Source organism: Manacus vitellinus, unplaced genomic scaffold (genome assembly GCF_001715985.3).
Source record: "Manacus vitellinus isolate BGI_N305 unplaced genomic scaffold, ASM171598v3 scaffold_13_pilon, whole genome shotgun sequence".
NCBI lineage: Eukaryota > Metazoa > Chordata > Aves > Passeriformes > Pipridae > Manacus > Manacus vitellinus.
Window position 1 is genome coordinate 17,944,929 of NW_021938999.1, and position 12,553 is coordinate 17,957,481.

General features: G+C 39.9%; 1 protein-coding gene across 1 annotated transcript in view; it reads right to left on the minus strand.

Moving 5' to 3' along the window:
• Positions 1 to 3,534: 3,534 nt before the first annotated feature.
• The window catches only part of CDC123 (cell division cycle 123), a 31,584-nt gene continuing 22,565 nt past the window's right edge, over positions 3,535 to 12,553 (minus strand). Inside the window, exons 10-13 of the mRNA XM_029958075.1 lie at positions 12,294 to 12,322; positions 6,829 to 6,957; positions 4,912 to 5,049; positions 3,535 to 4,091 (exon numbers count right to left, since the gene is read on the minus strand). Of these exons, the coding sequence (XP_029813935.1) occupies positions 4,065 to 4,091; positions 4,912 to 5,049; positions 6,829 to 6,957; positions 12,294 to 12,322 (323 nt within the window). The 3' untranslated portion in view covers positions 3,535 to 4,064. The remainder of the gene's footprint in view (positions 4,092 to 4,911; positions 5,050 to 6,828; positions 6,958 to 12,293; positions 12,323 to 12,553) is intronic.

The following is a 12,553-nucleotide window of genomic DNA, read 5'->3' on the forward strand; positions in this document are numbered from 1 at the left end:
ACAGTTAAAATACTATTGGCACCCAGATAGTACATTGCTGCAATTGTTCACACAGACAAATACAGTGGGAAATCTCTCCCCTTAACTTCCCTCCTCCCCTTCCTCCAAAAATAGAACCAAAACCCCCAAAACCAGACTTACTGCAGTGCCAAAGTCCTTTTTACTATAAAAATCCGTAATCACACATAACTGCTTAAGGGCTCTGTGTCTTTGAGAAAGCTTCAGGTCTGCACAAAACACTCCAATTATGGCAACAAGTCTTATTTTAACCCTATATAATTTCAGGATGACCCCAAGTTGGAGACTTTCTCTTTACAGAGGTCATCAAATTCAAATAGAAATAAAACACTGTTAATTTAACATCCAGATAAGCTTTTGCTAAGATAGGTTTACTAAGCCTCTAAACATCAATGTTAACAAGTATCCTTTTATACTCACTGATAAACACCCTGTGGTCCACCAGTTTGTGAAAGCTGAACTCACTCATGCACAGAGGCACCAGAAGTATTTTTACACAGCTTTGTGCCTTGCTATTACCCATCTCCACACCACCACTGATCTATTTTGGAGTCCCTTCACCTGAAAGCCTGAAACCATGGCAGTTGTCTAATGGTCTCTGTTGCTCAAATGGGCACTTGAACTGCATCTCACAGGGTACCTTTTTTTCCACATCCTGGACATGAGCAGCAGGGGAGTGCATGACAATGAGATACATGAAATTAATTCCTACCTAAGGGTGTCAGATACAGTTATGTGCATTTTTACAGGCCATACCCTGTGACCAGACTCCAACAAGCACTACTGATTTTACTGAGATCAGAGCTGGCTATTACTCCCCTACTCTTAGGGTTTGGGTTGGGGTTTTTTTTAGATATTGTAGAGCACCACTCAAAAATGTGTCTTTGTAAGAGCGAGAGAAAAGTGGACAGGGGGAGATTTTAAAATTCAGATCAGTATTATCCGTGCTGCTGCTGCTGCCAATTCTGACCTTAACATTTACCCAAATAAGAGACTGGTGGGCAAGGAAAGACGTGGGCAACACTGGAGAAAGAAGTCAAAGGAGTACAAACAGAATGGACAGTCTGCAGCCCTGAAGTACAGAAGTGTTATTCCAAATCATGAACTAAGCCAGTACTGGTTAACAAATTCTACTCATGGGGTCACTGGAATTCTGACCCCCACTATCCATCTGGGAGATTAAATATTGCAAGCGTTGGCTGTGGAACAATCAGGATTTTCCTTGGCACTCCTGGCAGAGCTGCAGTCCAAGAACTGAATCTCCCTGCTCAAGCCATGAGACACAGACAGCCTTGTGAAGGGTTTGGCAAGCACAGGATCTGTATAAAATGACTGCACATTACCTCCCTCTAAAACTGCTCATGTTTGTCATCTAGATGAGATTGCAAGTGTCTTTATATAGTGTTTTAAGCATATTATTAAGAATATATAGTCTATAGTTGGCCCTTGCTCAGCCAACTCTGATCATACAATTGAATCACGTGAACAAGGACCTGAACAATTGGAATTCTGTATTTTTAAATTTCTGTATGATGGCTAGAGCCAGAAACTGCTTTTATGATGACCTGAAATAGAATTAGAACAGTGTCATATACCATTCAGTGTAAAAGTGATCTGAAGCATTTTCAGTCTATCAACATGAGCTTCCTCGCCTCCCCAAAAGGAGTATGTTCATTCATTAGCCTTGCAGATCAAAAGGTCACATGGGATCAGAATTCTTTTAGAAGAGTATTCTTTAATCTAGCAGACAAACAAAATCACTATCTGGTTACCTGAAGCTGAGGAAAGAAGCAAAGTACAACTAAAGTAAGTATTTAAGCTGTAAGGATATGGTATTTTGGGGGACCTCATTATGTAGGACAGATTTTTATAGTGGGGACTGTTTCTGTACCAGGACCTGAACATGGGACTAGTGTTTTTGCTGTGCTACCTTTTATGGCTCTTTATTGAGATTAAACCCAGAGGACGTGGGAGAAGTTCCTGCAACTCCAAAATAAAGTCTGGTATCAGTGTTTGGTAGCTTGGCTGAGCAGTCCATGAATTCAGATTTGGCATCTGTCAGCATATCACAGGGGAGAAAAACTCCAGCCTACTCACCTATAAGGACACTCCAGAGTGCAGAGAGTCCCAGCAAACTGGTCCCATCACTGTGTATGTTCTGGTGAATATCCATCAAAGAAAGCTGAGATAATGGTAAATTAATTTGTTGACCCAACATGAAAGATTCAGGAAACTATCTTACAGCTTTAAACCAAGACTCTGTATTTTTAAAGACAATAATCTGTAGTTCAGAAGCATTTATGAATCCATTGGAAGTTTCAGGGCATCATCTGTATAAAGGAAGCATGGTTAGATCATCACATCAGTTTAAGTTATGGCTAGAACCTTAAAAGGAAAAGGAAAGCTTTGTTGATTTTTTTACACTTTGAAGTTCCTACCTGATTTAGAGACATTTAGACTCAAATAATCCCTCTGATAAGGGCGAGAAACACTCATCCAAAGTCCTACAATATGGCAGGATTAGGTATAGCCCAGCCCTGAGTTAATGGTCATGTAATTTGTGTACAAAAAGCTCTTGAGAAGCAGGTTCCAGTGCTTCAAAGGCAGAGCATGTCCTGTACTGACTCCAGGAGCCTCAGTCTGTGATGTTCCACCAATGTTTCATAGAATGGGATTCTTAAACTGCATAATCTTCAACTAGAGTAATTTTTCATTCAAAAGTGAAGTGAAATAAAGACACTAAGTAATAATTTAACATCTAAGCTCAGATTTAACATCCAAGAAGAGATTGTAACCAAGCACCACTCCAAACTGACAGCAAAAGCAAGGCAAAGAAACATGAACTGCTTTATATACACAGAGAGTATCACATGACTGGTGTGAAACAAGAACCAATTTCCAGGGGCTCTGAGCATCTCCATATGTCCCTTTTTTTTCCAATGGGAACTCTGCACACTGTTAAGAAATGACTGATGCCATGCAAACACCTGTATCCAAAAGTCAACTGCTTCTTCACCTGAACCTGTTCCCCTCCCCCACCTCCCAAATCACAGCAATTGGTAACAAGAGCTTCTGTTTCCCCAAATTTAGCCAGGCTTCCACTTAGGCACAAAACACGAGCTGCCACCAAATGAATACAGCATTTTAAGAGCTGAAAGAGCAATCATGTTCTTAGGAAACTCAGAGATGTGATACAAAAGAAATAAGACTGAGTCTGAATATAAAATTACAGGCTGATGTTATGTTTAACTATGTAGACTGTCACAGATGATGTCTAGTATGTAATCCTGTTACAAAAATAGGTTTCAGGAAAGTTTTTCTATGCAAATAAAATGAAATTTCGTGAAGTTTAACAAATTTCATCGCTTCAGTGACTCTGATAACACTACTTTACTTGAAATGCATTAAGAATTTCCAAGTCCTGATATGCAAAATTTTCAAACCTTAAGTAGTCTGCTGTAGCTATACCTGTTCTCTGAAATGAAGTATTAGCCCTCAAAGAAAAAAAAAAAAAACAACCTTTCTCCACTTTTTTATTTATTTCTTTTTTTACATGAAGGACAAGAAGTGCTCCCAAATGAAAATCAATTTACAATTTTAAAAGGTTACTACAGATAAAAATGTACATTCCTTCTTCTTTGTGACTATATTTTCAGCAAGACTGTGCCTAAACTCAGAGGATGCTCGATGTTTTAACTGCACAAGCATTACATGTTGCCATATTTATCAGTGAAGAGTCCAAAGGCAGAGCTCAGTGGCATCAGTCTTCACAATATGAGATGGGAAAGCAGTTGTTCATTGCACTCAGACTGTTGCTTGCTTGCACCTGGAATCCAGCGAGAACTCACCCTGACCTTTCATGTTTCCCTGAAAAAGCTTTTCTACACTTTTATATAAACCAAGAGACACAGAGGATGAACAGCTCTTCAGTTCTTTCATTGACTATAAAAAGCACGTTTTCTTTAAATCAATAGTTTAATAGTTATGCTAAATATAGCTTTAGCTGCATTTCTTGCTTGTAATTCAGTGTAATGCTTCTGGGTACCTCAGTCATCATCTTGCTGATTTCTCTTCTGTCAACAGAACAGGAGAGTTCATAATGTTAGGACACAGTTATCTGAAATAAGAGCACTAATAAATCATCACAAGTGTTTTCAGGTACAATGGATTAGACAATGACTGCGTTTCTAAGTCATTTTTTGAATGCTGAGAGATAATGTTTCCAGAAAATGGAACAGAGCAATATCAGCCCTCATCCCAAACTACAGGATTTTATTTCCAGTAAAGAACAAGATTTACCCTGTGCATTAACTAATGGAATATACAAGAACCAGAAAACATGACAGTGGTGGCAAGAGCCAGTGATCAAGACGCAGATAACCTGCCCTCCCTTCCCTACCTCACAAAGATTCACATTTTCACATCACTGTTCATCAAAAGAATAAAGAAAGTGTATTGAAAAAGGAATAACTGTTTAGGGACTTTTCCTAATAGACTTACCTTCTAACTTTTAAAGGGGTTCTTAAAAGCATTAGCTCCAGGCATTCAGAAAGTACATTTCTATTTGCATTACAGTTGTGTTTACATTTAAATTAGAAAAGAAAACATCTTTCTAAAAAATTAGAAAGAAAACATCTTCAGTAAGATGTGTCAAACTACATTCATTCCTTCCCATAAAGATAAAATCAATTAACTGAAGTGAGATCAGTAGGAAAGCTTGCTCTCCATCACTTCAAAAACAATTAGCCCAACAATACATTGTGTGATGGCTTCATACATTACTTTTTCCATAATTACATCATCCGTGTTAATTACACAAGCACAGTTCCAGGGACTTTGATGTTTCCATTTGACAAGGATGGCAGGCCAGGAATTTTTCCTGCCACTTCTTACCAGCTTAAGGAAGTCGATCAGTTTGTGAACGTCCTCTCCTGTAGAAAGGTCCACAAAATCCTTGGGCAGTCTGTAGCTCAGGTACGGACTGGGCTGGACGGTGACTTTACTGTTCGTGCAGCGGAAAACTGGATAATCCTTTGGCAAAGACACCAAAATGTTTTGAACTCCTCTGTGAGACTGCCTGAGTCACGTTGCCAATGACTTTGTTTGGCGTTCATTCAACTAAGCTTGTGCTTTCTAAAAATTGTAGTTTTCTTCTTAAAACCTCTGCCCACTCCAGAGCAATTTAAAATGTCAAACACATTAAACAGTCAATTAACGGCTTTCATTCCCTCGCTGTAAAGTTCCTACAATGTATCAATTATTAATGTATTTAATATGCTGTGCTTAGAACAGTGCTGTAATAATGGAGCTATAAGCAACTTTGGGCAATAGTAGCTACACAAGTATCTGGATAGAGAAAAATCTTTTTGAAAGAATCCCCAAACTTGTCTTCACAGTTTCCTTGTTTAAACACATTTGCAACTATAACCTTACTGAAATTATAATCTAAACTTTCCAACCAATTTACTTACTGAAGGAAAAAATATCTCTATAAAAGAGCCAAAAATATCTCTAAATGCTCAACTGTAGCAACAGGTTTTGGGTAATTATATAATTTTCAGCTCAACACATTGACATGCAATTTAATTGCCCACTGTACAGCAATAAGGAGCTTCATTTTAAAGAGAGAAAATCAGTAACTTCACACCAGATTCTGTGATTGGATATAAGCTGAAACATGAAGACAAGTTATTCTGCTTTTCATACAGGCTTGCACTACAGAAAACTGTGTAAAGCGTCTGGCACGGAGAAAAAGAAACCCCCAAACAAAAATTTCGGTGTCCCACAGACAGCTCAAGAATTGGGAGTGTGTTTTAACAAAGGAGACGCAGCTTTTAGCAGGAAGATTCATGGAATGGGTTTTCATACAGTAACAGCCACAGTGTGAGACAGAGAAACTGGCCTGAACGACAGTCTGAGGAGTGGTGTTCCCTGTCAACGTGCTATGGAAATGGCCACAGGACTAAAGCAAAGCTCAAATGCTAAAATCAGCTCCAATAAATGACATTTCAGTTCCCTCTAATGCAGCTCAACAGCTAGAAACTAAAAGCCCACACTGACTTAGATATCTCTCCTCAAAAACGACCAAGTGTTTCCCCAGATCTACTAACGCACTTCTTTCCATCTCCCATCCGGCTGCCTGAGCAGTTGTTAAGATGTGAGGACTCTGTCTCAAGCATGAGGAAAAAAAACCCCTGGAATACAAAAAATGAAGACTATTCCTCCCTCTCTGTATTAGTGGGAAGTTAACTTGTTTTTATGGAGGCAAGGCTGCTTGGAAGAGAGATGGAAAAGCCCTGCTCTGCAAGTCCAGGGAGTCCAACCAGAGGACGGGGCTGCCCTGAGGGTATTCGAGATGAGGGGGAGACAGAAGTTAAGCTTCTTTTTGACTCCCCCCACCAGGCATGAAGCTGGAGATGTGGGAAACTGTATGACAAGACATCAGGAACAAAACAGAAGTTTGAGGGATCATACAGATAAGTAATACATTTTAAGAAAAAATTGAAAGGAGAGCATCAGAACTGCATAAAAGGAAGTTTCAGGGCGTCTTCTTTGCAAAGTGGTCAAAGCTGTGATATGGGCTCGTACTGTTTGAACTAAAAATTCCCTTGCAGGCATCTAAAACTAGCAGGTGATACTTGTGGGGATATAACTAAGGAAGATTCTGCTTTACAAAGAGTTTAGGTGTCATGAGTTAAGGACCTTCACTTACTTCAAAATGGGGTTTGCATCACAATTTGATTATAAGAGCAAAAGACAGGGAAAAAAAAAGGCCATAACTGCTGTTGGACATTATTGAGCCTCCCTCACCTGTTCTGTTGCTTCCCCTTCACTCTGGTCTCCTTTCAGGTTTTTCCCAGAGGTCAGTTCTTCCCATGTAAAGAGCAGGGAGTCTGTTACTTCACCAAATGGGTTAAAATCTATTAACCAAATCTTACCCTGCAAAGGAACCACAGAAGAGTTAAAACAAATCACAGAATTAAAACAAAACAAAAGAACTAAAAAAAAAAAAATCAGAATACACATACACTTGTATCATTACAGTGTGCTTAGTCTTTAGATAAAAAGATATCAAAACAAACTACCTGGTTTTAAGCACTTTAAATAGTCTAACATCCTTTACATTATACAGTTTTAAATCACAGCAAGCTATAATTTACTTATTTAAGTATTTTTTTTAAAAAACAAAATATCAAATAGAGCTCAAATAAACTGCATTTAGTTCTATGCCAGGTGCCACAGAAGTTCTGTCTAATCTCCATGGTCCTCCAAGATCCCCAGACAGCATGAACAAGGAATAAGGGAGGACACCAACAAAAACAAACAAAAAAACCTAAAACACAACCAAACAAATAAACCTAAACCACCTAAACAAGGATTTTCTTTTCCATCAAAAGCCACCTCAGCTCTACTGTAAACTCAGTTTTCCACAAGAATTGCTGTTCTTGGTCTCTGAAGGGACTCCAAAAACACAGAGCAGGGTCTAAAAAAGGCTAATGGAGCTCATGGAAGCACAAAGATGCTCTACAAATACAGATAAATACAGAATAACTTATAGGTATTTTTAACATAGCCATTACTAGTAGTCCAGACCAGTTTCTCGTGCCTGAACTTTAATCTTTTTGTGTTCCAAACAGCTGTGTAGTGTGCACAACAGCACTCCTGCTACACAACTGAAAAATGAAAGCAGAGACTGACATATTAAAGGTAACAGAGACGTGTGTGTGGGAGGAAGAAATTGGGTTCCCTAAGTCACCTCAAGAAACAACCCCCAGCACAGGGCCATCTTTCCTTACCCAAGGAAGTGTCAACTATTCTAACAAAACAAAATATTGTAATAAATTATAATGAAATTTGACTACAGCTGCTACTGCAAAACAAGTATTACATCTGGAAGAAATCAGTTCTATCAAATATGGAAGGAAAAGGTTGCAGTCATATAAGCAGGACTGAAGAGTTTTACTGTGTTTATTAAAGATCAACTGGAATTGGAAAACAAACCTGAAGACTGTGTAGCTATTAACCATTCATTTTGCTTTCTCTTCCTTTCCCTCATTACTGAAGAATCTTCTTTCTTTAAAAGATCTTCCCCACCTTGATTCAAACAGCAAATATCTTCAATGACTTAAGGTACAGCCATCTGGTTTCTAACTCAGAGATGCTTTTGCAGCCTTCAGCACAGAGTAACATGGAGGCTGCCTCTCCCACCCACACACCCAAGCCATCCCACAGGCACTAATACACTATGGAAGAGGAAATGCATGGAAACCCATCAGATAGAGAACAGAAGGGCTCTGGCTGCTCTGTTACCATCCACAGCCAGTTCCTCGAGCAGGTACAGGGAGTCCCAGCACAGGTGAGTCCCAGCACAGGTGAAACCAGTGATACTATCAGCAAACTGGAGCTGAGCCAGCACCCAACCAGCAGGTGTGTAGTTGCACACAGGGTTTCACAGGTCTCTCTCTCAGGGCAGGCCCACGGGGTACAGCTCCCCCAGGGCAAATTTGGTGTTGCCAAACCACGGCAACAGCAGTGCTGAAACCAGACAGCTACAAAAGAAACTGTGAAATGAGGGGGGTCAGTCCTGAGTGGTTTCTTACTTGTTTTGGAAGGGTGAAGAAGCCCAAGTCTGCATGGCTGAGTTGCAACACCTCTGCACTAATAGTGACACCGTCAGTGCAGAGCCAGCAGGGCAAACATCTGCTGTCATTTCCCATCTTTGGTCCTCCTCAAAAGGCCATCACAAATTCTCATTACAAGCCATGCTTTACTTTTGCTAATGGGGATGTCTTGTTAGCTCCAAGGCAGCACGAGGACTAATCTGGGATTTTAGATTCACTCTATCACACTGGAAAAACAAGCTAATGAACCAATTTAATCACAGACAGAAGCAATGGCTGGCAAAGTTCGTTCATCGGTTCAGAGAATCTTTCCTTGGATCAGAAACAGTAATACTTAATACTTCCCTACAAAAGTTCACAGAGATTCCTCTTCACCCCAAATACATCAAATAGCATTTCCACAGGAACACAAGATCATTTCTCTAGAGAAGAAATGTACCCTGGAAAAAACTGAAGATTGGGTTTGAGACTCCTGAAAGCAACATGGTTTTTGTGAGCACCCAGCAGTGTTCCTCCACCCCTGCAGGCAGCAGTGCCCCATCTACACCACCAGCTGTTTCCTTGAGAGGATCTTAAATCTGCACAGAGCTTTGGTAGCTGCAAATTGATGAGAAGTGGCAAAACAAACTAAATATCTCTTTTCAGGGCTCATTAAAAGGAGTGTGTGTAACCCTGGGTCAGTAACCAAACTGTCTTTTCTTAAGATTAAATTCTCTTTCAACTCTTACATGCAATGTCATGATTTAAATGTTGTTTCAGATGACTTGCACTGCGTATCTAAAGAACAACAGTAAAGCTATTTATCTGCCATCTTCTGCCTGTTTCTAGTAATCTTTGCCATGAGAAGTGCACAAGCCAGGAAAACAAAGTTGTGCATATCTGGAGCTGAAAAAAGAAATACATTTGTAATACATAAGATTTTTTTTCTCATCCTAAAAGGAGGAACCAATAGATTTACCACACCATGCCACTTCACGCTTTGTTTTACTAGAGCATTAAGCAGCACACTGCTGAAAGGAAGTGCCTATGACACAGACTGCTTAAAGGAAGTTAAAGACAGATAAAATGCAAACTGAACTGTTACATCTCCCTAACTCCAGCTGCACCTTCCTGCACAGTGACAACACTCACAAGGCAGAGACACAAGCACTGGACTGCACGTTCACCAGAGCTGTGAGCCCACAGTGGGCTGGAGCCACTCACTGCATCTCCCTGCATTACCACAGTGACTTGCCTCAAACATGGTTCATTGGTCACACCTGGGAGACAACAAAGAACAACAGAACTGTCTCTCAGGCTTTGTCAGCTCTTGCACAACCACTGGGAGCTGCCACCCTCCATCTCAGCGAGCAGGACCTGTGGCACCCAACTCCATCCAGTCTCCCAAGGAACTGAAGCAAGCACAGGAAGGAGGCTGCTCTCACTCACAACCATATCAAACAACAAGCTGCTTCTCCAAGCTGAATATTTAGAGCTGAAAGTATTTAAAACAAGCAGACAGTGGACATTTCTCTCATTCTGTAGGTGAGGTTGCTGTGCAACCAGCACGATGAGGAGCACGGGCTCTGGAAATTAATCACGCTCACAAACACTCAATATTCTTTTGCTGCCTGTAACTAACACACAAAGGGAGAGATGAATAATGCAGTTGCAAACCACAGAAGTATGTGTGAAAGGAGGAGGATCTGACACACAAAGGGCTATCTGGCAGTTTACAAAACCTGAGGGTAAAAGGCACTGAGAGACGTCTACAAACAGATATATTTTATCTTGACAGACGAAGAAACACTGCTCATTTGAGACCCCACAGGCTGAAATCTTTTACTTCAATAATCTGTTTTCATGTCTCAGCTGTGAGGCAGAGAACCCAAAAGCAGAGTCTGGTTCAATGCTGAAGTGCTGCTCCTCATTTTCCCTGACAGCATCCTCATGTCTGAGGAGCTGAGCCTGGGCAGGTAATTTTCCTTTCAGCGTGGTTGTTCCCAGTCCCTACCTGGTTTTAGGTACCTACATTAAAAGCTGTGCTGAGAAACAGTACAGTAGTTGTTTTCCACATGAGGAACCATCCTGTTTAGTTTCTGTTTTGCAAGCCATGGGCATGATTTACTATTAAACAATTCCAAAATAGTTTAGCAACATTCAACTCAACTCAAATAAAGGCTTTCTCCAATCCCATAACTGTAAACATGTTAAACAGTGAGACTTAGAAATATAGAGAACAAAAGTCTGTAGCCATTGTTTTTGCATTTCTGGTTTAGGATTGGAAAAAAAATTAAGCGAAACACTTAATTTTCACACACTAATGTGATTCCTAAATCAGGTTTTCAGATTTAAGGCTAGGTAATGCATTTTTGGTTGTAGTTGCTTTTAAAACAATACATGTGTGCCTTTCAAGCACAATTCATCTGACTGAGTATTTCTCTCTACTGGCACTGGGAGAAGTCAAGGTGACTAACTTTGATATTGGCACGTGAAGTTCATAGAATTGTTAAGGTTGGAAAAGACCTTTAAGATCATAAATTCCAACCTTTAACCCAGCACCACTGCAGTCACCACTAAACCACATCCCTAAGTACCACATCTGTGTCTTTTAAATATTTGAGATGGAACATTTCTCCCCAACTCCATCACTATTTGGATGTTCAGGGTTCTGCCCACATCTCAGAACCACAGCTGGAGCAGCTGGAAAAGAAAAAATCGGCTTCCATCTGTCACAAACTGGATATGTCACATTCATATTCCCTTTTCACAATTATCCCTTCATATCCTAGGCTTCCACACATGAAGCACAAGTTACTATTTTCCAACCTCACACGGATAATCTGAAGAAATATTAATAAGTTCTGATGAGCTCAGATGCTATAGGGAAAAATAACACATGGTGGGAAAAAAATAAAGCCCAGGGAAATATCTGTCTTAAAAGAAAATGCCCCAAATCTGTTTGTGTTTAAGAGACATTTGGACAATGCCCTTAATCAAAGAGTCACAGAACATCCTGAGTTGGAAGGGACTCATAAGGATCATCGAGTCCAACTCCTGGCCCTGCACAGAACAGCCCCAAGAATTCCACCATGTGCCTGAGAGAATTGTCCATAACATGCTTTAATTTTTGGTCAGCCCTGAACTGTTCAGGCAACTGTTCAGTTGGACTCAATGATTGTTGTAGGTCCCTTCCAACTGAAATAGTCGATTCAACTCTAAATTACTGCAGCAAAGACTCTCAGTGTCATAATGAAAACTAAGTTGCCTTCAGTAGATTCACAGAACCAAGAGAATTACAGCTGAAGCCAAAGTTCTTTGCTTTAGGACAGCTTCTCTGGAAGATACTAATAATCTGGAAAATGGTAAATAATTCACTGGCACAGTCATATTTACACCCCTAATCCTATTATTCTTTTACTGTAGATAGTGCTTAACATAGAAAAAGACCTGTGGAAAAGAATAACATCGAATAGGTTTTGGGGTTTTGTTTGGGGATTTGGGGGTTTTTTGTTTGGTTGCATTTTATGTTTTGGTGAGATTTTTTTGTTTGTTTGTTTCTTTTTTTTTTCCCCCAAAACCACTTCTAGGAAGACAAAGCTATTATTTGCTTCATCTCAGCATTTCAGCGTTTTCACAGAATAAACAATTATATCCAACCTATTGTTCACTTACCCTGCTGTCCCTGTACACATCAAAAACAACTGAAAAGGAGAAAAAAAGTGTTAATCTTCAACAATATATATTTCAAGACATCTAAATCTGAATAGATACTTGTGTACACAGCACAATCTGCAAAGTCAATATGTCTAAAGAACTGCACGCCAGAATTAGGTTTATTTCCAAGAGGGAGCTGAAACATTTCAGAACCACTGTTAATGCACTGGGAGATTGGCTGCTGGGTTTTTCCATTTAATGCTGGTTTTCCTCTGTTG